The 21,369-nt window shown below is 65.0% G+C and overlaps 7 protein-coding genes across 8 annotated transcripts in view; 6 read left to right on the top strand and 1 right to left on the bottom strand.

Moving 5' to 3' along the window:
* Positions 1-47: 47 nt before the first annotated feature.
* CHLRE_07g315326v5 (uncharacterized protein) lies at positions 48-2,013 on the top strand. Its single transcript, XM_043063871.1, has 2 exons — positions 48-327; positions 1,011-2,013. The coding sequence occupies exon 2, from the start codon at positions 1,061-1,063 to the stop codon at positions 1,421-1,423; it is 363 nt and encodes a 120-aa protein (XP_042922439.1). The 5' UTR covers positions 48-327; positions 1,011-1,060; the 3' UTR covers positions 1,424-2,013.
* Positions 2,014-2,097: 84 nt separating this feature from the next.
* Positions 2,098-4,721, top strand: CHLRE_07g315300v5 (uncharacterized protein). The gene is made up of 2 exons (XM_001700929.2): positions 2,098-2,790; positions 2,882-4,721. The coding sequence occupies exons 1-2, from the start codon at positions 2,211-2,213 to the stop codon at positions 3,406-3,408; spliced, it is 1,107 nt and encodes a 368-aa protein (XP_001700981.1). The 5' UTR covers positions 2,098-2,210; the 3' UTR covers positions 3,409-4,721.
* Positions 4,722-4,767: 46 nt separating this feature from the next.
* CHLRE_07g315250v5 (uncharacterized protein) lies at positions 4,768-6,953 on the top strand. Its single transcript, XM_001700928.2, has 2 exons — positions 4,768-5,356; positions 5,592-6,953. The coding sequence occupies exons 1-2, from the start codon at positions 4,786-4,788 to the stop codon at positions 6,128-6,130; spliced, it is 1,110 nt and encodes a 369-aa protein (XP_001700980.1). The 5' UTR covers positions 4,768-4,785; the 3' UTR covers positions 6,131-6,953.
* Positions 6,954-6,985: 32 nt separating this feature from the next.
* CHLRE_07g315200v5 (uncharacterized protein) lies at positions 6,986-15,267 on the bottom strand. Its single transcript, XM_043063870.1, has 11 exons — positions 15,102-15,267; positions 14,865-14,933; positions 14,577-14,696; positions 14,262-14,328; positions 13,917-14,023; positions 13,187-13,637; positions 12,923-13,045; positions 12,575-12,716; positions 12,124-12,362; positions 9,791-11,925; positions 6,986-8,704 (listed from the first exon to the last, which is right to left on the bottom strand). The coding sequence occupies exons 1-11, from the start codon at positions 15,156-15,158 to the stop codon at positions 7,313-7,315; spliced, it is 4,902 nt and encodes a 1,633-aa protein (XP_042922438.1). The 5' UTR covers positions 15,159-15,267; the 3' UTR covers positions 6,986-7,312.
* Positions 15,268-15,417: 150 nt separating this feature from the next.
* CHLRE_07g315150v5 (uncharacterized protein) lies at positions 15,418-16,690 on the top strand. The gene is made up of 2 exons (XM_001700927.2): positions 15,418-15,624; positions 15,751-16,690. Exons 1-2 carry the CDS (start codon positions 15,457-15,459, stop codon positions 16,090-16,092), a joined length of 510 nt encoding a protein of 169 aa, XP_001700979.1. The 5' UTR covers positions 15,418-15,456; the 3' UTR covers positions 16,093-16,690.
* A 217-nt stretch (positions 16,691-16,907) lies between these two features.
* On the top strand, positions 16,908-19,747 carry CHLRE_07g315100v5 (uncharacterized protein). Its single transcript, XM_043063869.1, has 5 exons — positions 16,908-17,210; positions 17,327-17,361; positions 17,504-17,572; positions 18,246-18,437; positions 18,778-19,747. The coding sequence occupies exons 3-5, from the start codon at positions 17,517-17,519 to the stop codon at positions 18,926-18,928; spliced, it is 399 nt and encodes a 132-aa protein (XP_042922437.1). The 5' UTR covers positions 16,908-17,210; positions 17,327-17,361; positions 17,504-17,516; the 3' UTR covers positions 18,929-19,747.
* A 180-nt stretch (positions 19,748-19,927) lies between these two features.
* The window catches only part of CHLRE_07g315050v5 (uncharacterized protein), a 5,405-nt gene continuing 3,963 nt past the window's right edge, over positions 19,928-21,369 (top strand). Inside the window, exons 1-5 of one of the 2 annotated variants that reach the window (XM_043063867.1) lie at positions 19,928-20,218; positions 20,320-20,383; positions 20,804-20,905; positions 21,134-21,161; positions 21,306-21,369. The exon at positions 21,306-21,369 is cut by the window's right edge and continues 223 nt beyond it. In XM_043063867.1, the coding sequence (XP_042922435.1) occupies positions 20,190-20,218; positions 20,320-20,383; positions 20,804-20,905; positions 21,134-21,161; positions 21,306-21,369 (287 nt within the window). In that variant the 5' untranslated portion in view covers positions 19,928-20,189. The remainder of the gene's footprint in view (positions 20,219-20,319; positions 20,384-20,803; positions 20,906-21,133; positions 21,162-21,305) is intronic. The other variant, XM_043063868.1, reaches the window with a different exon arrangement.

The raw sequence follows: 21,369 nt of genomic DNA, 5'->3' as shown, positions 1-21,369 counted from the left end.
CCAACCCTCCTTAGATATCTTGCTCAGCTCACCGTGCTCACCCAGTCGTCGCGCAGCGGCCCACTGACAGCTTGGTCGTCCTTTGCGGCCAGGCCGTCCAAACTGAACAATACATTTCTGCGTGCAACTGCTACATAGGGGATAACGCGGCAGCGCTATCGCGGAGCCTGATGCGGGGCGCTGCTGCATCCGTCGAGTGACTTCGTTCAGGGCCACTGCGGCCTGCGCCTGCCTCCCCTGTGCCTGCCCGCTCGCATGTGCTGGGGCGCTGCCCAACAGCCTCTTCTAGCGCTTAGCACCCGCAACTGTTGCCACTGGTGGACTCAAGTACGGCCGCGATAAGGAGCCCTTCGGCTGTCGTGGTTGCAGCCAGCTGCGGCTCAGACTTGCCCAGCAGCCCAGCTCGGGCAACCCACTACGCACGGGCGCACGGCTTGAGGCCAGCCGAGGGTGTGGCCAGCCGCGGCGGCTCCCTGGTCAGCACCCCGCCAACCGCCATTTGGACAGCTGCACGGAGCGCATCGGGCCGGGTGGAGGGCGATGGCGCTGGAACCAAGGCAGCGGGCCCTGCTGGCAGCCCTGCCCCAAGCAGCAGCCCGGGTGCCGCGAGGAGCGACGTCGTGCAGCGGGCGGGGCCGGCCCGGTCCGCTGCGGGCGCCGGCAGCAGCAGCAGGCCCAACAGCGGCCGCGCCACAGCTGCGGCTGCCGCAGCCGGTGTTAGTGGTGGTGGGAACCTGCAGACTGCAGGTGCCGCCAGTGACGGCGGCGCTGCCAGTAGATAGCAGTCACCGCAGTGGCGCCACGGCGGCCGCGGCCTCAAGCCGGACAATCCAGGCTGCGGCGGGCCAAGCATCTGCACCCACGCCGAGCAAGCCGGCGGCTAGAATGGCGACCACTGGCAGGGCGGCGGCGGCGGGTGTGGCACTGGGGGCGGCGAGGCCGGGTCGTGCCCGCGGCACGGCAAACATGTATGCCACCGTGGCACAGCAACGCCGCCGCCGAAACCGCAGCCACTCCAGACAGCCGCAGCGTCCAGCCGCGTCAGCCGCCTCAGCTCGCCATGGGCGCGCAAGCAGCATCCCCTGACTCGCAGCAGCCAGCGCCATCCGATGTCACCAACGCCGCCATCACCACCAACGCCTCAGCCTCAGCGCCCAAGCCCAAGGTGCACATCCCAGCCGCCCCTGCGCTGACGAATGCGGAGCGGGCGGCCCTGTCGCATTATCTGGCCCTCTTCTCGGAGCGCGACCTCATAGACGGTCGGCAGCCGCCGCCGCCCCCGCCGCCGCCCTCCATGGAGCAGCGCATTGCGAAGGTGTCCGCGGAGCTGCGGGGTGCCCGGTCGCTGATGGAGAGCAACCAGGAAATGCTGGAGCGACAGAGGAGCGGCTACAAACACGCATGCACGACCGGCGGGGGCTGAGGGCCCAGTGGATCATGGAGGTGAGGGCCTGGGCCGCTTGGGGGGCAGGCTGCGCAGGGCGTGGGCGCGGCGGGAGTCGTGGGGCACCCGTAACTCTTTGTCGCGAGGGCTGGCAGCCTCGCACCAGCCTGGCTATGGACGATTGCCCAGGCATTGTGCTGCTGAGGGCAGCTTCCACCGCAGCAAATTCGGCCCACGTGCTAATCACAGTTGCCGCTATGTTGGCCGCTACACTGCTGTCCACAGGAAATGGTGCGTGGATTCATCACTACGGGAACGAGTGACGGAGCTTGAGTCCAAGCTGGCGACTCTGGAGGCGGAAAGGCGGCGGGTGCAGCAGCATGAGGGTGGAGGGTAGAGTCAAGGAGGCTGAGGTGACGGTGTAGCAGGAGGAGCATGCGAGAAAGCGCGCGGGTACAAGGCCGGGGGAGCGCGTGGAGCGGAGGTGCCGCTGGCGGGGAGCAACCGGTTTGGTCGCGCTCTCTCGCACGTGGCATGTTGGTCTCGTCATGTTTTAGACTGGGACTCTTAGTCCTCAGCTCTAAAGGGACAGAGGTAATATTCCCTGTCGTGAGGCAGATTCCCAAAACGGGGGGCCCCCGGGAGACAGAGAGTGGAGTGGCACGCGTGTTGTTAGTGTACCCGCGTTTGCAAATTCGCCATATGTTCATCCTAATCGTCTCATTAACTATTGCATCAACTTGTGAAAGAGGCAAAGAAACTGCTCACAGGACCCGGGAAAGCGGTTTCGCGCCACCCAGGAAAGCGGTTTCGCGCCACCTGCTGCATGAGCCTCAAGCGTAGACGCAGCGAGGATCCTCCATTCCAGGATGAACCAACAGATCTCCTCATCATTACTGCAGATAACGAGCAGCCTATAGAGGCGCACTACAAGGGCTTAAGCTTGTTCAGCCGAGTCGTCGACGACCTGCCCCACGCCAGCAGCGGCAATACCACCTGGGACCTCTCCAAGCTGGTGCTAGAGGGCCAGAGCAGCCCGGTGTCCTCGGCTGTGGTGCGGCAGTGGCTGGATCTGGTTTACTCGAGCTTTGATGACTCAAGGCAGCCCCCCATGTTCCCGAGCCTGTCGGAGGCCGCGCGGTCGCTGCTGCTGTTCGCGGATGCTGTGGGCACTCGGGGCGTGGTGCGAAAGGCGCTTGTCGATGGACTCCTGGCGCAGCCCGGGCTGACGCTGCGCGTGGTGGTGAACGGCAATGGCGGCGGCGGCGACGCAGGGGCCGCAGGCGGGGGCGGCGGGGCGGCGCCCCCGCTGCAGCTGGAGCTGGAGCTGGCGCTTCGCGGCAAGCTGTACTACATCGGCAGCTCATTGCATAACGAAGTAAATGCTGCTGACGTTCCAAGATCAGGTAAGGCGGTAGAGAGGTTTAGCGGGAGCGCAACGCAACGCCGTCACCTCGCTTCAGGGTCTTGCAATCACCCCTGCCACCGCACCTACAGACGCTGAACACGTGGTTGTTGCCGTTTCGGACCTCGAGCCGTTCAAGGTCGCCCTTCCCGGTGCCGTGGCGGCCGCGCTGGAGGGCTGGCTGTACCTGGCAGGGCGGCTGGGGATGGTGGTGCTGGTGCGGCTGCTGCTCGACTTCTACAAGGCGCAGCTACTGCCGCCGAACAAACGGTCCCTTCTGCAAGGCGCTGTCACGAACATTTTCAGCCGGCGCGTGCTGGAGTGCATGCCGCACGAGCTGCTGGTGGAGGCCTTCGTGAGCAAGTGCCTGTGGGACCCGGAGGTGAGCCAGGTAGACGTGGCGGAGGACGTCACCATCCCGCGCGTGGCCCTCACCACGCCACATGTCGCCACATGGTTTGATGTTCAACCAGGTGGTGAAATCCAGAATGGCGAGCTGACGTCAATGTCATTTTCCTACGGCGGCTTTGACACCACTGCGCGGCTGTCGGTGGGCGGGCTCTCGCCACACGCGCAGCGAGCGGCGCTGGCAGAGGTGATGCAGCAGCTGCAGGACTAGAGGCCAACTGGGTTTGGAGTTGGGTCGGAGCCAGTCAATGTACCAGCATTGCAAGTGATGTGTTGCGGGTGGACTGTGTTTGTTTGTAAAGTTGTGTGAAGGAGCAGCGCAGGGATGGGAGCATGAATGCATGACGCATGTGTTGACCGTCGCGTGTACCGCCGGCGTGGCGGGTCCAGGGTGTGACGTACGGGTAATGGGCGAGCAACGCAACTGCCAAAACTCACTTCTCCTAGACTTGTGATCCTGGTATAGGGCTGAAGATCTTATGCGGTATTGCACAGTACTGCGTTCCGCTAGGGGTTTTGAAAAGTCAGTTAATGACAGGCGCGGTCGATGTCAGGCAGGCGGCGTGGGAGCGTTGAAAGGGTTTCAGCAGTGGGTTGTCGGAGTTTGGTTAGTGTCCAGGCGCCGCTAATGTCGCCAGATGCCGCGGCCTGGTTTGGGAAGAGGCCTGGCACGCAGGTATGTGCCGGTGAGGTGGTTGTCCGGGGCCAATACGGCGCAGCTGGTCCTGGGCGGCCTGGCGCCGGCGGACCAGGACGAAGTGGCGGAGCGTGTGACGGGCACGACTGGCGGCAGCGGAGGACGAGTGACGGGGCACATACGGTATGCGGTGTGGAAGCCGGCTGGGTTACCGGGCTTGCAGAGACGCCCGTGCGGGTATCTGGTTGGGAAGAGGGCTTGAGCCGCGGGCAGCCAGAAGGAGGGGGCGTAACGGATGCCGCGAGGGGATGCGGGGTGGTGCCATCGTGTGTGCAGGGGCTGACGGCTTAGAGGCTGTGCGTCGGTAGCAGGCGTTATGCTCAGCAGGTTAGCGAATCAAGGCTTGATTGATATGCGTGAGCATAGCCCCCCGCTACTGGAATTGGCTTTAGGTAGGATGTCGAATCGTCTCATGCGGTGTTACGGCGGTTTGTCGAAGGAACGTGCTCTTGGAGCATGTCCACGTACCCTGCAGAGCTGGATTGAGTCTCGCTGGGTCCGAGGCTGCAATTCAATTGCTGTGCGGCTGCACGTGCGCGTGCGTGTGTGAAAGGGTGAGCCCGCGTATCGGGGGTGCAAGGAAGACGTGCGAGGCGACTTGTGGAGTTGACTACTTGTGCGCCTGCCCTAACTAGCAGTTTTGTCACAATGGCGGACATTCTGTTCAACCCCAAGCTGTATGCGTAGGTAGAATGCGTTTTGGCATGGGCATGGTTGGTGGTGGACGGGTGCGAGTGGTTTGGAGCGGGGGATTGGGAATCCCCGAACCGCTTGGGGGCTTGCGTTGCCGCGGCGATGCGGTGCTGTCTGTTTCTATTGTGCATACGTACAGTTCATTTGCGTTGTCGCCGCGTCGCTCAAGCTGGCCAAGTCATCAGCCTTCCCGCCAAAATGTTCCCGTCACCAGCCAGGGGCCGCGTGAAGCGGAAGCGCAGCAACGACGAGTTCCTGCTCGTGGATGATCCCAAAGACCTTTTGATTATCACTGCGGACACCGGCAAGCCGCTTGAAGCCCACATCGCAGTCCTGAGCTTGTTCTGCCGCGTGGTGCGCAACCTGCCCCGCGCCAGCAGCGGCAAGACCACCTGGGACCTCTCCAAGCTGGTGCTGGAGGGCCAGAGCAGCCCGGTGTCCTCAGCCGTGGTGCGGCAGTGGCTGGACCTGGTCTACTCGCGGGTGGACGCTGGTCGGCAGCCCCCCACGTTCCCCAGCCTGTCGGAGGCCGCGCGGTCGCTGCTGCTATTTACGGACGTGGTGGGCACTCGGGGCGTGGTGATGCGCGCGCTCGGGGATGCGTTGGCGGCGCAGCCCCGGCTGACGCTGCCGGTGGCGACGAAGGGCGGCGGAGGCGGCAGGGCCGCTGGGGGGGCGCTGCTGCCGATGAACTTCGAGCTGGGACTGCGCGGCAAGCTGTACTACTACACCAAGGATGGGCTGGATTCGTCGGACGTGCCTTTCTCAGGTGCGAAATTGGTGCTGCAATGGGTGCTGTGCGTAAGGGGTGCTGCAGAGGTTGCTGTCCAGGGTAGGTGCGGCGAAGGCCACGTAATGTGCGTGAGAAGTGCGGTGAAGCAGTCAGCTGCGCTGCTTGTGTGATGTGGGTCGGAGACCACTTGAAAAGGAACGTTGTGCCGTGCTGCACCTCTGTCCCGCGATGTGTATGTTCTGACTCATGTCCTGCTGTGTGCTGCCGACAGGCTCACCGCATGTCCTGGTTGCGCTGTCCAGCACCGCGCTGTTCAAGGCCGCCTTCCCCGGTGCCGTGGCGGCCGCGCTGGAGGGTTGGCTCTACCTTGCGGGGCGGCTGGGGCTGGTGGCGCTGGTGCGGCTGCTGCTCGACTTCTACAAGGCGCACCTGCTGCCGGGGCTCTGCTCCTTTGCCGCGCGGCACGAGGAGAAGACCCTGAGCCGGCGCGTACTGGAGTGCATGCCGCACGAGCTGCTGGTGGAGGGCTTCGTGACCTCGTGTGTGGCAGACACGCAGAAGGGTGGCGTGAACATCGTCAGCGGCAGCAAGCTCAACCTCGAGCTCACGTCGCCGGAGGTCGCAGCCTGGTTCCAGGAGAAGCCGGGCTGTGAGCTAGCGGACTGCGAAATCGACGAAGCTGGCGAGCCGGGCGTGTTCGAGTTCGACGGTGTCTTCATGAACATCCGTCTGACCTTGGGCGGCACGACGCCGGTGGAGCAGCAGAAGGCGGTGGAGCGCGTCATGCAGACGCTGCGGCCGCGTGTGTGAGCAGCCGCGCGTGTGAGGACAGACAGAGAGTTTGCAGCACGGTGTGAACAGCGTAAAGCCGTGCGAGGCAGCCGTGTGTGTGTAGAGTACCTGCACCGGGGCATTTGGAAGGCAGTACGGCGGCTGGGGCTTGCAGGAGGTCGTGGCCGCGCAGAGCCATGGACTCGTGGGTGCCATGTCGGTAGGTGGACTTGAATGCGTTCCGTAGGCCCTTGGATCCATGCCTAAGCAGGACCGTTGACCTGCTATACGACAGTGAGTATTCAAAGCCTGCCAGGGAGTGACCAGGGGGCAGATGGTCGTGAACAGCATGGCATACTGTACCTGTTGTGAAAGCGGGAAGGCGCGGAGGGAGGGCGCTGACTCAGTCATCGTGGCTAGGGAGTGGGGAGTAGAGTTCTAGTGCGGGATACCGTTTAAACATGATCGTGAGCGTGATGGATCAGGACAGGGGGGCAGCCGGGCAGGCCTGTCGCATTGTGCGCCGGTCTGTGTGAAGGTGCGGCAGGGGTGGCTGCCGGTAGCGGTTTGGTCCCACGACGCATTCCTGGGCATTCCCATTAGGGGCATGCCCAACGGGCTTTGATGGTTGCCACCGGCATGTCTCGGTGGGGTGCAAGGGTGCTCATGAGGCAAGCGTATGCCGTAATTGTTGTAGGGCATTGGAGCCATTGGCCAATCTAGCCATGGGCCCATGCCGTATGTACAGCTCGAGCTGCATGTAGGTTTTGAGTATGCGGCATAGCACGCAAGGAGCTTCGGTGAACCGTCGGGCTTGAAGCTGGTGGGTACGAGCTGACGTGGGACCCGGATTCCCAAATCAGCCCCCCGAATCATTGAGACGCGCAAGGCAGAGGTGATGCACATTTACAGTGGCATGCCTTATTAGTGACCTCCGTCATTACTTCATTCCAAAACCCAGTGACGGGACCAATAGCAACCCGCACTTCAAACCACAAAATAATGAAAAGGCCCGAAACGCATTGAAACCTATCTCCGCCCGCCCATCCCTTACGCAACGGCGGCGGTAGGCGGTGCGAGTGCGTTCTCATCCATTTCGGAAATGCCAGATCCGCGTGCATAGGCCTTCACTGGGGGCCATGCAGGAGTACCGGACCGCATCTACTGTCATGATGAGTTGGTGACATCGGCAACGCGCCAGCAGCATTTAGGCAGCAAACACTATTGTACAAGCGGCATAGCGGCTTCCACGCCCACCACCGGCCCAGGCGGGAACAGCGCCACCAGGCACACCACCATTGCCACCGACAACAGCGACGGCAGCACGGCCGCCCGCAGCACCGCCATACCGCCGCCTCCCGCCCCCATTCCCACACCCCCGCCGAAATCCGGCGGATGCCACACGCCTCCTCCTCTTACCCCTCCATTTCCTCCTCTTCCACCTCCTCCTCCTCCCCCAATGCCCAGGCGGCGGCGGTAGCGCCGCATGACAGACAGAAGGATCTCCTTGCCGCGCGGGAACGCCACCTCGCCCGCCGCCGTGTCCGCCGGCCCGCGCCGCTCCAACGTGCCGCCGCCCTCCAGCCCAGCCAGCTGCGCCGCCAGCTCGCGCCGCAGCAGCGCCAGGTGCGCCGGGCACAGCCGCAGCGCGCTGGCGGGCAGCGGCGCCGGCTGCTGCTGGTTCTGCTGGTGGTGGTGCTGGGAGGCGGCTGTAGCACTGGTGCTGGCAGCGCTGGCCGTAGCAGCCGCTGCGTCAGCCGCCGCCGCCGCCGCCGCGGCCACGTCAAGTCGCGAGTCCCACACCACCCCCTGCAGCCGGTTGAGCACCGCGGCGTAGCGGCCCCACAGCTCGGGCCGCGACTCGGCGGCGCACCACTGCAGCAGCGTGTAGGCGCACCACACGCCAAAGCTCACCAGCACCGCCGGCCCGAACAGGCACCACGAGCTCAGCGTGGGCGGCGGCAGCTGGGGAGGAGCCGCCGCCGCACCCTCGGGAGTTGGATCCGGTGATGCTGTTGCCGTTGCTGCAGATGCAGCTGTGTGTGTGGCTGCATGGTGGTAGGGATCCGGATGCGGCGGCCCGACCAAGTCGTGGGTGTCGCACGGCAGCACGGCCGCCGACGGCGCGGTCTGCCACACCGCGCCCGCCGCAGCTGCAGGTGGCGGCGCTGCTGCTGCTACTGCTGCTGCTGTTGCGCCCAGGCCCGGCAGGCAGGCCGAGCGCTTGGCTGCCGGCTGCTGCGGCTGCTCGCCGGACGCCGGAGCGTCAGACGTAGCAGCAGCTGCGGCTACAGCGGCTGGGCCTGCCGCCGCCCACCACCCCCGCTTTCCACCACCGCTGTGAGGAGCACCAGCACCAGCACCAGCACCAGCACCAGCACCGGCCTCTCGATCGCCAGCCCCGGGGCCCTGAGGCTGTGACGGCGCCGCCGGCATGTGCAGCGGCAGGCGGTGCGAGACCTGGTGCTGTGTGGTGATGGGCGTGGACGCCAGCAGGCGCGAGCGGTCCAAGGTGCTGGTGAAGGTGCCGGCGCACAGGGCGGACAGGGCGCAAAAGTCGGCGTTGCGCGCGGCCAGCAGCACAGCCCGGTGGTAGGCGTACGTCTGGTTGGCCTGGCGGTGGGGGCAAGGGAACGGGGCAGCGGGGGCTGTGGTGGGTGGCAGTGGAGTGGTGGGGGCAGTAGCGGGTGGGGGGCCATGGTTTGCGGCACGGTTGGGATGAGGAGGAATAGGATGAGCTAGGAAATGGAAGGGCAAGAGATGGGAGGAGCCGCTCGTGGTCAGAGCGGCATGCGGGACGGAACGAGCCCGGATGTGCAATGCGGTGAAACCAGCGTGCCTCAGGTTGTAAGTTAATTGGTATCTGTCAGGCCCCGTTTTAAGGGAGCGGCTCAGATAACCTGACTGAAAGACATCAGCGGCAGTGGTAGGTGTGGAGGGGGCGTGTGCGGGCATGCGCGTGTGAGGTCTGTGCGATGTGGGGTACACGACAGCTGCTTGACCTCAGAACGAGCATACATTGTTGATCTGTCAGGCCCCCATGTTATTGGGGGCGGCTCAGATAACCTGACTGTAAAACATCACCGGCAACGCAGTTGTCGTACCATGCAACCCTGTGCATTTCATGCCGCTGCTCCCATCATAACCCATACACCGCTGCGCCAATCCATGCTTCGAAGGAAGGACATGCGTCGCCGCTCGCGCTCAACTCTCATGCGCCTCAGGTGGAGTGAATCCACGGTTGTGTTGTCTTCAGGAGGTCCCGCGTTGAACGGGAGCCTCGTGCAGATAACCTGACTGAAAGCATCACCGGCTGTCATCAAGTAAACGAGCTTGTGTAAATGCATGCGGTATGGCCATGATATGGTATGCAACTGTGTGCAAGGTGTGAAGTGAGTAAACGGCTTGCCTCAGAACGAGCATACATTGTTAATCTGTCAGGCCCCCGTATGTTTGGGGGCGGCTCAGATAACCTGACTGTAAAACATCACCGGCAACATGCCTTTAGGGGTGTGCTCGTGCATGAGTGCTGGCCTGCTGAGACAATGCAGGCGCGGTGCGCGTACGTATGCGTGCAATGGTCCAATTTGCCCTCGCGCGCAGTGTTCAACCGCGCCGTCTCGAGCTCGACTACTACGCCACCCCCTCGCCCCTGTCGCCCACGCACGCCGCAGCCAACACACACGTGCACGCGCTCACCTGCGGCGCCAGCAGCTGCAGCGGCCAGGGCCCCCACAGCGCCGCCTCCGCGCCCTCCACGCCGCCCTCCACCGCCAGCAGGCAGCGCTGCACGCCCTCAAACAGCGCCTGGCTGCAGCCCATGCACAGGTGGCTGCCCTCCGTGTGACCACACACCAGCGGCGACACGGCGGAGGAGGCGGCAGCGGCGACAGAGGCTGCAGCACCAGCGGCACCCTTGCCGCGGCCAGAGCCACCCGCCTTGCCACCTCCAGAGCTCGTGCCTTGGTGCTGCTGGTGCTGCTGTTGGGATGACGGGCCATGGCCCTTGCCGCCCCCCTTGCCACCAGCAGTAGCTGCGCCTGCTCCCCCGCCAACGCCGCCAGCACCACTGCTGCTACTGCCGCCGCCGCCGGCCGCGCCGCCCGCCACGAACACACGGTCTGCCGTACCCACGGGCAACCCGTGGGCGTCGTACAGGCAGGACCAGAACTCGTCCAGTAGCAGCGCAAACTGCCGCCGGCCGCCGCGCGTGACGGGGTGCGGCGGCCGCGATGATGATGGCGCGGAGGCGGAGGTGCCGGCGCGGCCGCTGCCGCCGCCACTGCCGGAGCTGCTAGCAGAGCGAATGCGTGAGAGAGGCGGCAGGTCATGCCGGGAGCTTGCGTCCGACGCCGGCTCAGGGGAGGTGGCGGGGGCGGAGAGAGGAGCCGTGAAGGCAGGGGCTGGAGCCGCCAGGCCGGCGGCTGCTGGGCGCGACGCACTCGCACTCGCAGCCACAGCCGCCGCCCGGGAGGCTGGTGGCTGCAGCGCAGCCCGTTCCCGAGTCGTGGCAGCTGGCGGCTGCACGGCGCCCGCGGCACTGCCGGCGCTGCTGCTCACGCCCCCGGCCCCGATGCCCACGCCGGCCTCTCCTCTGGGACTCCACTCCGCCAGCGACTCCCAACTATCCACTGGCGCCGCCGGTACTGCTGCTACTGCCGCCAGCGGGAGTGATCGAATGAAACTATTGTCAGCCGCTGGCGCCGCGTGTGTTGCTACTGCCGCCTGCGGGAGTGCCGCCGGCGCCGCAGCGCTCGGTGCTGCTGCTACAACGGCTGCCAGCCCTGGCAGCGAGGCAGCAGCACCAGGCGGCGCGGCGTGGTGGGCAGCGTAAGCGCGCGGCCTGCTACTGCCGCCGTCGTCGGCTTCGGAGTTGTAGCCGCTGCTGCAGAGCAGCAGCAGCATGCTACTGCCGCCATCGCTGTCGGCTCCGGCGTCGCTACTGCCGCTGCCCTCGCCGCTGCTGCTGCTGCCCCCGCTGAGGCTGCCCCTCCTCCCCCCATCCGCCGGCCCACGCTCGTGCCCAGACCGCCTCCTCCTCCTCCTCCTGCTACTGCCGTCCCGCCGCCAGGGCAGCGACAGCGGCAGCGCCGCCGGCGGCTCGTACCCAGGAGGCCGCCCGCCAGGTAGGCCCCCGTACCTCCACAGGCCACGCGCCGTGGCCATCTCAATCGCGGACCTGGGAATCACCCACGCGCCCGCCAGCGCCGCCGCGGCGGCGGCGTTCGCGGCGGCGTCGACGCCGTACCACTGCCCGCCGCCGTCGGCGGACTGGCGCGGGCTGGCGCCGCGGCTGGTGCTACTTCCGCCGCCGCCGGCAGCTCCCCAAGCGCCTGCCGCGGCGTGGTGCTGCTCCTGCTGGTGGTGGTGGTGGTGCTGCTGTTGGTAGTGGTGCTGGTGCTGCTGTCGGCTGGCGAACTGCGCCGCGCTCGCGCCGCGGTGCGCGGAGGCAGAGCCGGCGGCGCCAGGCCGCCCCTGCTGCTCCCTTGCGCTGGCCTTGCCGCCGGCACCGCTGCTGCCGCCCGCCTCCCAGCCATGCGAGTATGCCGACTCACCGCCACCCCGTCCGCCGTACCCACCGCCCTCCTCCGCGCCCTGCCAACCCTGCCACCCCTGCTGCTCCCCCGCTCCTCCTCCTGCACCCACTCCCCCGTACACCACCAGCGGCGCCGCCACGCGCAGCGGCGTCACCAGCATCCACAGCTGCAGCGCCAGAAAGGCGGCGGCCGCCAGCGCCAGCGCCAGCAGACCGGCGGCGCGGCCCGGGTCGGCCCAGGCGGCGGCGGCCAGCGCGTCCAGCCAGGCGTCCAGGGGGCCGTCCTTGTCCAGCAGGCCTGTAAGGGGTCGGGGTGGCCATGCATGTGACCGGCTTGTATTATAGACATGGAAGGGATGGGTGTGTACACGTTTGCCTGTGGGTGTTTTGTGTATTAGACAAAAAGAAGTGATCCCTGGCCCCCCGAGCTACACTTGGCCCGCTGCCGCACCCGCCCCTCTTCCCGCACCCTTTGGGCCCTGGCTGCCTCCCTCACCCTTGTGCGCCGCCGACGCCGCCGCCGACTGCACCAGCCCCGCCTGCGGCAGCAGCTGCGTCACGAACAGCCCCAGGTTGGCGATGAACACCAGGCCCGCCGCCGCCCAGGCCGCCGCCGCCAGCAGGCGCGAGGAGGCGTGTGCGCCCATGAGCTGGCGGCTGCTGGTGGCCTTGATGAGCGGCACCAGCGTGACGGGCAGCTGCAGCGCCAGCACCACCTGCGCAATGAGCAGGAACCTGTGGGCAGGGTAAGGCAGGCAGGGGCGGGGAGGTGGGAAGGTGGGCGGGTGGAGAGGGGTAAACGCATGGCGTAAAAGTTGAGGTTGAAACGAGGTTGGGACACGTGTCGCCGAACGCTTCAGCCCTGCCCCCGCCGTACCCCGCTCCCCATCCCGAGCCCCTGCCGGCCCCATCCTGATGACGCCCCCTCCCTCTCCGCCCTCTCTCACTTGTAGGTGCCGCGGTCGCCGTACACTGCCTGCAGCACTGCGGCGGGTATGATGGCGGCTGTGCGGGTGATGAGGCGGCGCAGCCAGGTGGGCATGTGGATGTTGAGGAAGCCCTGCAGCACCACCTGGCCAGCGATGGTGCCTGCGGGGAGAGAGCGGGCGGGCAAGGGTGGTCGTTGGGAGGTGAGGGAGGTCGCGGGATGATGTGCGGTGGGTGCTAGGGCAAAGATTGCGGGTGCAAGGCAGGAGGCGGCGTCCTGCGTGCTGCCGTGTCACTCCAGAACCCTTGACCTCAGGTCGCCAGCATCCCCATTCCCCACCCCGCAGCCCCCCGCGCGCGCCACCCACCCGTGAAGGTGGACAGCTGTCCGGCGCACAGCAGCGCGGTGCCGAATGCTGCCGGGGCGATGGAGGAGGACAGGGTCTGCTCCATCAGGTCGTGCGCGTCCTGCAGCGTGTGCACCACCACACCTGGGACCCCAGGGGAGGGCAGGGGAGGCGGGGAGGTGGATGCGGGGAGCGCAGCCGTAAGAGGGTTGCAGCTCTGAGGGTCAAGCAGGCAGCCATACCCACATTAGGCCCCTCAGCCCTCGTAGCCCCCTTCGTCCTCACCCGCGGAGTGGAAGGTGGCTGCAGAGACTAACAGCACCGCCACGTTGATCACCAGCGCCACACCCAGCGCCGCGCCAATGTCCAAGAAGTTGTACAGACACAGCGCCCGCACCGTCTTGGCAGCCGTGGCAGCCGCCTCCGCCGCCTCGCCCCCCGCGGCGCGCTTCTGCGCCGCAGGCGCCGCCGCTGCGGCGGCGGCCGCCGCCGCGGCGGCCGCCACCGCGCCGCGCGCCTGCCCCGCCACCAGCGCCGAGTGCAGGTAGAAGTTGTGTGGCATGACGTTGGCGCCCAGCAGGGAGACGGCGGTGTAGACGGACTCGCGGCGCAGGCGCGGCAGCAGGCCGCCGGCAACGGAGCGCAGAGGCGGGCGCGACACCAGCAGGTCCACCAGGAAGCAGGCCACCACCACCGCCAGCAGGCCCACCGTCAGCGCCTCTGACTTCTTGACGCCCTGCGTTGTGGAACGAGAGGTGGAAGGAGGGGAGGGAGGGCTCAGTAGAGGGAGAGGCGTTGGCCGTTGGGTACGAGATAGTTGGGGGTGACGGAGAGTAGTAGGCTAGTACCGGTACGCACGCAAGATGAAATCTGCTGTCCTCATAACATCTTAGGGTATCCTCTGCGTCGAGGGGTGCATAACCATCGCCTACCACAAGCTTTGGCAAGTCAACAAGCGCATTTCCCCTTGCCCCCCTGCCCGCTGCCTCAATGCCTTACTGCCCCGCTGCCTGACCTGCGACACCGGCACCAGCAGCAGCAGCAGCAGTGCGTCCAGCCCCGTGAGCAGGATGCAGGGCAGCAGCGGCCAGCCCAGCAGCAGGTTCAGGCCGATGGCGGTGCCTGGCGGCGCACAGGCGGCGGCAGACACACATACGGCATGACGGCCCACGACACAGTTGGCAGGGCACAAGGTTGCGGATTGGAAGGCATCCTGCACGCAGGCCTTCCGGCTCAGCCACAGCCCACCACCCACCCACCCAACCGCATAAGCGGGCAAGCACCCAGCCATCCACCCACTCACCCACCCAACCCCCGCCCTCCGCCCCCGCCCCCGCCCCGCCAGGCCCCACCCACTCACCCAGCAGCATGGTGAGGTCAAGCGCCACAATGGAGACCTCGCACAGCGCCCACAGCAGCGCACACACCTGCAGCGCACAGGGCGGGCGGCGCACACACACACACTTACTCCTATGTCGGCGCGCTCCCTTTGTGCTGTCCTAACACCCAGCAGCGACACATCACGACCGGGTGTGTCGGACCGGACAGTGGGCCAGGCCGCGGCTGAAGCCTGCACGTGCCGGCCCCGCCCGCTCCGCAAGCTCCCGCCAAAGCGCCCCGCCATATGCCCCCACATGCCGCGGCCGTGCCGTGCGGTGCCTGCACTGTTCCTCACCTGTGGCGGGTAGGACTCGCGGCAGACCTGCGCCAGGTGCTTGCCGGTCACGATGCCCAGGCGCGCCGCCAGCGTCTGCAGCAGGATGGCGACGAGGTTGGAGGCGACCACCACCCACACCTGTGTGCGCGAAACAATTTGAAGCGACCAGCGGCAAGTGACGGCGTGTGGTGAAGCCGCGGATGCTTGGGTGCTTAGGCATGGTGTTGAAGTTGGAGAGGAGTGGCTTGGTAGCAGAAAGTTGTGCCCGGGGACTCGCGAGGGTCTAATGTGTGCGGAAGGACGCACCAGCTCGTAGCCGAAGCGGCTGCCCGCCTCGATGGCCGTTGCCCAGTTCCCCGGGTCCACCAGCGCCACCTGCAAGGTGGTTGCAGGAAAGGCGAGGACGTGATTGCAAGCAATGTATAGGAGGTGGAGTGTAGTACCATGAGGCGTAGGCGCCGCACCCGGCGTGTCAAATCGGTGCGGTGAGATGGCGCCGGGTGCGGGGTTCGAACGCGGCGGCTGGACGGAGGCGCGACTTACCGAAACCAGGAACGCCGGGCCCATAATCCGAAAGGCATCGACCCAGGACAGAGACATCCTTCCTCAGCAAGCTTCTTGCCTGAGGGACCCCGGGCGGCAGCCGACCTGCCCGGGGCTCCCCGGCGCTTAGCCGTAAACAGGGCGTGAACAAGGGATGTCGCTATACATGGGCATATAAGTATGAGCGATAGATATGAGTGGTTCGCAGCTGGCGACCAAATGTTTGGCAGAGCATGCATGGGGGCACGCCAGCTTGCTGTGGAGCCCTCATTTAACCTCCACTGCACTCCGCACACTTCCATACTCATACTATCTATCCCACTGACCAGTCGAAACCCGCGAAACACGCAACACAATGGCCCTCCTCGCTCCGACCACTCGCTGCCTGTCGCGCCCTGCCAGCTCTTCGCGGGCAGCAGTTGCTGTGCCCCGCCTGCCCATCCGTGCTCGTAATGTTCGCGTGTTCTCCTCGACCGAGACTGACCCCGAGCTGATGGGCGAGGCCGAGCGCAAGAAGCTCGAGGTGAGGCTGAGGAAGCATCGGGCGCGCATATCCTCGCTCGCTGCCGAATTTGCCTGCATGAACTGGCTTAGCAAGGGCATGAATTTGTAGTAAACTAATGACTGAACGCACCACCTGTTTATGCAGGCGGAGAAGCTCCGTGCCGCTGAGAAATTCATGGTTATCGGCTCCGGCTCCGCCACCTGCAAGGGCTGCGGTTACGAGTACAAGCCGGAGAAGGGTGATCCTGAGTTCCCCGTCGCCCCCGGCACGACATACCAGTCGCTGCCTGAGGACTACACATGCCCCATCTGCGGTGCCCCTAAGACCAAGTTCGAGTCCCGCGTGAAGGTGGTGGCGGGTTTCGCCGAGAACCAGCAATACGGCCTTGGCGGCAACTCCATGACCGAGGCCCAGAAGAGCGGGCTAATCTACGGCGCTCTTGCGTTGTTCTTTGCCCTCTTCCTGGCTGGCTACGCGCTGGAGTAGAGCGGGCCTGTGGTGTGGTTCGCGCGTGTGAGGCGGGCCAGGCGGGACGGGCTGTTTGTGTGTGGTGTACTGTTGGTTGGAGGGGCAAGCGCAGGGTTGCAAGGTGACGGGGCCATTCGTAAGAGCGGAGTGAGCACATGGACTGATAAGAGGGTAGACAGGTAGTAGTAGATGTGGAGGAATGCACGCGGCAGGACTGCATGTGGAGACGCGCCGTGACCTCGAGCGTGGCAGAGCGGACAGGCGGCCGGCAAGACAGTAGCAGCAGCAGGACAATGGACTGACTCACAGAGCTTAGTACTTCCTGACTTCAAGTGACGGCAAAAGACACACGTGGACAACTTGGACAAGAACACAAACCGTTGTGAGTTTTGCACTGTGAGTGTGCAGTCGAGTACCGGAGCCGCTGAGTATGTGCGCGGCATTTTTACCCCCGGTGGCTGGGCGTGGTGTCGGCAAAACATAGCATACTGGCATAAACCAGTTTGTCTTCGTCTCGGGATGAGCGCTGTACAGTGCAAAGTGAATGGCTTCTTGTTTCGCGCACTCATCAACATGGCGCATGTTGTTGGTCTGAAGGCTGTAACGCCTCGATTCGTACAATCTCTCGTCTCCCGTGCATTGCTGGGATATGCACGTGTTGCACGGCACGCGCCCATGTGTGACTGTGTTCAACAAAGGCAGCGAGGGCACGGTCATGTGGCACAGTCACAGCCGCAGCTACTGCAGTGCTGGCAGGTGCTGGTCAGGGGTAAATGGGCATGGGGCGAGGGCTGAGCTTGCGAAGTGCTCGAGTTGGAGTTCCTGTAGATAGTGATATTATGGATGCGGATTACAATTGAAGGGACAGCCCGACAAGCGGGGGCACGCCGTACCCACGCCGCGAAGGCGATATTATGGACGCGGGGGGGGGAGACTTGGTGCAGCAGCTGGGGCGCGGGGATGGTGGCGGGAAACACGGCACGGACGTGCGGTCTAGTGCGGTCCTGGGCCACCGGGCCAACGTGCAGGGTGCGACTGGTCGAGGTCGCCGCTTTGACCCGTGATAAGTTACATACATACTGATTCAGAGCATTATGCAGTCGCTTCAGTCTCGCGCACCGCTGCTGCGCTCCAAGGTAGGCATTCTGCACCTTACATTTCAGCTTCTTTGCTGTGTCCTCGCCAAAGTGCCTCTTCTGTCTTAACTACATGAATCAGCTGACATGCAATTGTCCTTATAAATGGTCAACAGGCCTCCGTGTCGACGTTTCCTCGTCCCTCGCGTCGGTATGTGCACATTTGGCGTCAGAGCCTTCGCTGACCGAGTGGTTCTTGCAGTTGCTGATTACTCGTTTACATGGCATGTGAAGCAGTAGATCCCTGGTGCTGCATGCCATGTTGCTCATACCTTACCGCACTAACGGAACAGGACTATCACGACCATGGCTGCAAGCGTCATTAAGGCCAACGTGAGCACGTGGAGCTCCAAGCTTGCAGAGTAAGCTATTGATATGATGGGGCTTGCAGGGGTGGGCTGGGGAGCGGTGCGTGGCGTGTGCGTTCACCATGCATGCGTACCGGTAACCACTGGACAGGCGCGCATAGCGGGCGGCGGCAGATGCGTGTTGGGCCTTCCCATAGTATGCCGCCATGTCGGCGAGGGGCGTGGGGGTTGCCCCGTGTCACGCATGCGGGGTGCGCATGCTGAAGGGGACTCTGCTGGACCTGTATGGACGTTGAGGCTACCGTGGGGATATTAGCGTTGGGCGCCGTCCTGGAGGCTCTACCTGACGCATTCGGTTGTGCTGCTTTGTGGCTGTTGGGCCCGCCTCTCGGGCGTGATGCCACCGGTTTGGAGCCTGGTGTGTCCTGCGCCTCGCTCCGCAGTGTAGGTGGGGCGTTGGCGTGCAATCACGCCGGCCATGACTTCATCCCGGCTTTGCCAGAACCCCACCGCCTCAGTGACCCCAATCCCGCGAACCACCCAGCCCTCCCTTCCTGAGCCCCACTCCCTCTCTCTCCCTCTCCCTCCCTCTCCCTCCCTCTCCCTCCCTCTCCCTCCCTCACCCTCCCTCACCCTCCCTCACCCTCCCTCACCCTCCCTCACCCTCCCTCACCCTCCCTCACCCTCCCTCACCGTCCCTCCCCAAACCCCATCACCAAAACCCCAGGCTGGAGCAGGCTCCCTCGCCCCACTACATCGTGTTCACAGGCTACGACGCCGCGGGCGCCATGTGGTGCCCCGACTGTGTCCGCGCCGTGCCGGCCGTGCTGAGGGCCGCAGCCGCCGCGCCCGGCACGCTGCTGGAGGTGGACGTGGGCCAGCGCACCGACTGGCGCGGCAACGCCACCCATCCCTTCCGGTGAGGGGTGTGGCGTAGGGGCGCAGGGGCGAGTGCGTGGCGCGCTAAACGCGGCACAGGCCGCGGTGCAGGCTGGTGGGAAGTGGGCTTCCTGCGGCGCTAAGTTGCTGCTGTGTTTTGGCCCCAACCAATGTTGGCAACAATGAAGCCTCAGCACTGCTTGTGGGAGTGCACAGCTGCAGCACAGCGGTTCGCCTCAGGGCGCACTCACACCCGCTGTTTCAGCCGCCACTGTCGCTGCCAACCCCACACACCAGCACCTCTCTCCTCTCTCACCATCCCCGCCGCCTCCGCCGCGCCCGCTGCCACCGCTTTCCCCCTGCCCCCCTCGCTCATGCAGGACGGCGCCTGCGCTCAAACTGACCGGCATCCCCACGTTGTTGCAGTGGGGCGGCGGCGCGGCCGTGAAGCGCCTGGGCCCGGAGCTGGAGGCGTGCGGCTCGCCGGCGGAGGTGGAGGCGCTGCTGGCCAAGAGCGGCTTCTTCCAGTGAGGGACCGGAGGCGAGCGGCTTGTTCGTTAGCTTGCACGGGATGTGAGAGTGTATGGTACAGGTGCCGGTGGCCGGAAGCAGCATCGTGCTGCGGCACTGCTGGTGCTGGTTTCGGTGGCTGGGCGGTCGGCCGGAGGGTTCGGATAATGGGTCGCGGATTTGCCTTGGCTTGGGCTTCTTGGTATGGCGCGGTAGATGGGCAGTGTAGCCTACAGGTTCACCTGTTCGGGCGCAGTGGTGGCAGCGGTATCACACCTGCCAATGCACACGGGGCATGGGCGGGCATGGCTCGGGCCAAACACAGGCGGCGGTGGCTGGTTAGTGGCTGCGCGGCTTGTCGCGGCGTCTGACGGCCGATGGCACGAAAGTCACCTCCATGGGACAGGGGTGTTGGTTACATGGCACGCTATGAGGAGGACGGGACAGTCGACTGCAGTGAGCGTCATCCGCAAATGTGCAGCATTTAATGTGTTGGTCCCACGGGGTGCTAAGCGCCACTGGTCAGTCGGGATTGGGGCGCTGTGGTGCGCGAGGTACGGCGAGGTCGAAGGCTGGGACTACTACTGCGTGCGGATGACCTGGTGGCGTCAGTGACATGGAATGTTTGGGCATACGGTGTCTGCGTGAGGGTGTCATGGCCGCGGTGTCGATTGGGCGCAGTGGGCCGGCGGACCAGTGGAGCGGCGGGCGCCGGGCAGGTTAGGACGTGGCAGCAAGACGCGGGCGGCTGCTGCTGGCTGCTCCTGTGGGGAATCAGCCCCTCCCGCTCCACCTACGGATGCACACGCGCAGCAGCAGGACGTGTAAGCAACACTCAAACGCAAGCAACGCTAACCCCGGGTCGCGGAGGAGGGCAACCGCGGGTTATACGCTTTCCAAACTGCTAGAACTTGGAACTCGCCATGACCCCCCCCACTCGCCACGTGCCGTGTACGGAAGGAATAATTTTGGCCTGCCGGCGCATGATGTGGCCTGCTTTCCAATTGCGGTGTTAATTATTTGGTTCACTTGTGCGGACCAAGCTAAATTGCGCGCAAACATGGCGCGGCCAGCGGCGCTCTTCGCGCTGATTCTTGCTGCTCTAGCGTTTGCTCAGGCTGCTCGCTTGGGCGTGCAGAAGGACATCACTAGCGCTGTCACTGATAGCAATACTCCCACAAAATATAAGAACACCAAGCCACTTATTGGCGTTCTGACGCAACCATGCCACGATTGCCCCGGCAAGAGTTATATTGCGGCTGGCTATGTCAAGTGGATCGAGATGGGTGGAGGCCGCGCCGTCCCTGTGCGGTGAGCGCCCGCGGTCTGCAAAGAGGGTTTTGAAGGTCGTTGATGATCCTTTGGCAAGAGTCTTGAAGCGCGCATCTTTGGCGCGGCAACTCAATGCACAGGTTCTACTCGTCTGATTCAGAGCTGCGCCGCCTGTTCAAATCCCTGAACGGCCTTGTCTTCCCGGTAAGTCGATACGCATGCCGCACGTGTGCTGATTGACCGGCGGCTTTTGCACTTCCAGCTGCCGCCGCTAGCGCGGCAGCTCTGTCAAGTTGGTGTCATGACACGCGAGATTTGGCCATCGCGCTGGTCACTGGGGATGCCAGTCGCTTTTCTGCCGGTGGCAGGAGTGCCCCATGGCTCCAGACCCGCGCGTGCGCCTGCGTACGGCTACATACGATCTTGCTCAGTCAGTAGTACCGCGCCTGGCTCAGTTTTGAGTGCCAATGCCACCAGACCCCTGGAGAGTTCCCGCCAGCCGCCTTACCACAGCCTTCTCTGGGCCCGAGCCCAGGCCACCAGAGCCTCAGGCGAACACCCAACGTGTCCCTCTCTCCTCCGACATCACCCTCTTTCCACCTCACCACCTCTCCCTCCCCTCAGGGCGGCCTGACGTGGCTGTGGCTGGACTCGCCGTACGTGATTGCGGCGCGCAAGCTGTTCAACTGGGCGCTGGAGGCGAACGACAAGGGCAATGTGTTCCCGGTAGGTCTCGAACAGGCGGACCTGAGGACGTTGTGTATGTGCGTTTGGGGGTGAGTGGGAGAAAGGAGGGAGCTGCAGGGATGGACTGAAAGGCCGTGAAGGGGTCGCGAGGCGAGGGGACCAGCAGGGCGAGTAGGCAGAGGAGGGTGGGGGGCAAAGGGGGAGACAATGCTGGGCGTGCGGGTGTGTCAGGTGCATGGCGGGATGGGCGGACGGGGCGCGTCGTAGGGGACTGGAACAAGCGGGAGGGCTGACGGTGCGGCCTCAGTTTGCAGAGTACCCACACGCCCGCCGCACGCGCACTGCCCCCGCAGCCTCCCTACCTCCCCAAACTTCTCGAGCCTTAACGGCGGGTTCTCATCCCCAACTCCCCCCTCCTCCTCCCCCTCCTCCCCCCCAGATCCACGGCACCTGCCTGGGCTTCCAGCTGCGGCACATCCGGGCCTCCAACATCAGCCGCAAGG

The sequence above is a fragment of the Chlamydomonas reinhardtii genome, chromosome 7 (genome assembly GCF_000002595.2).
Source record: "Chlamydomonas reinhardtii strain CC-503 cw92 mt+ chromosome 7, whole genome shotgun sequence".
NCBI classification, from domain to species: Eukaryota; Viridiplantae; Chlorophyta; class Chlorophyceae; order Chlamydomonadales; family Chlamydomonadaceae; genus Chlamydomonas; species Chlamydomonas reinhardtii.
Note: the sequence above shows the minus strand (reverse complement) of the source record. Positions and strands in the feature narration are given on the sequence as shown.

Coding starts and splice junctions, on each gene's coding strand:
- CHLRE_07g315300v5 (XM_001700929.2), top strand. CDS start 2,211: ATGAGCCTCAAGCGTAGACGCAGCGAGGATCCTCCATTCCAGGATGAA. Junction 2,791..2,881: donor TGCTGACGTTCCAAGATCAG/GTAAGGCGGTAG, acceptor CCGCACCTACAG/ACGCTGAACACGTGGTTGTT.
- CHLRE_07g315250v5 (XM_001700928.2), top strand. CDS start 4,786: ATGTTCCCGTCACCAGCCAGGGGCCGCGTGAAGCGGAAGCGCAGCAAC. Junction 5,357..5,591: donor GTCGGACGTGCCTTTCTCAG/GTGCGAAATTGG, acceptor TGCTGCCGACAG/GCTCACCGCATGTCCTGGTT.
- CHLRE_07g315200v5 (XM_043063870.1), bottom strand. CDS start 15,158: ATGTCTCTGTCCTGGGTCGATGCCTTTCGGATTATGGGCCCGGCGTTC. Junction 12,363..12,574: donor GGCGACCGCGGCACCTACAA/GTGAGAGAGGGC, acceptor CCCTGCCCACAG/GTTCCTGCTCATTGCGCAGG. Junction 8,705..9,790: donor TGCAGCTGCTGGCGCCGCAG/GTGAGCGCGTGC, acceptor CCCCACCGCCAG/GCCAACCAGACGTACGCCTA.
- CHLRE_07g315326v5 (XM_043063871.1), top strand. CDS start 1,061: ATGGGCGCGCAAGCAGCATCCCCTGACTCGCAGCAGCCAGCGCCATCC.
- CHLRE_07g315100v5 (XM_043063869.1), top strand. CDS start 17,517: ATGGCTGCAAGCGTCATTAAGGCCAACGTGAGCACGTGGAGCTCCAAG. Junction 17,573..18,245: donor TGGAGCTCCAAGCTTGCAGA/GTAAGCTATTGA, acceptor CCAAAACCCCAG/GCTGGAGCAGGCTCCCTCGC. Junction 18,438..18,777: donor AACGCCACCCATCCCTTCCG/GTGAGGGGTGTG, acceptor TCGCTCATGCAG/GACGGCGCCTGCGCTCAAAC.
- CHLRE_07g315150v5 (XM_001700927.2), top strand. CDS start 15,457: ATGGCCCTCCTCGCTCCGACCACTCGCTGCCTGTCGCGCCCTGCCAGC. Junction 15,625..15,750: donor CCGAGCGCAAGAAGCTCGAG/GTGAGGCTGAGG, acceptor CTGTTTATGCAG/GCGGAGAAGCTCCGTGCCGC.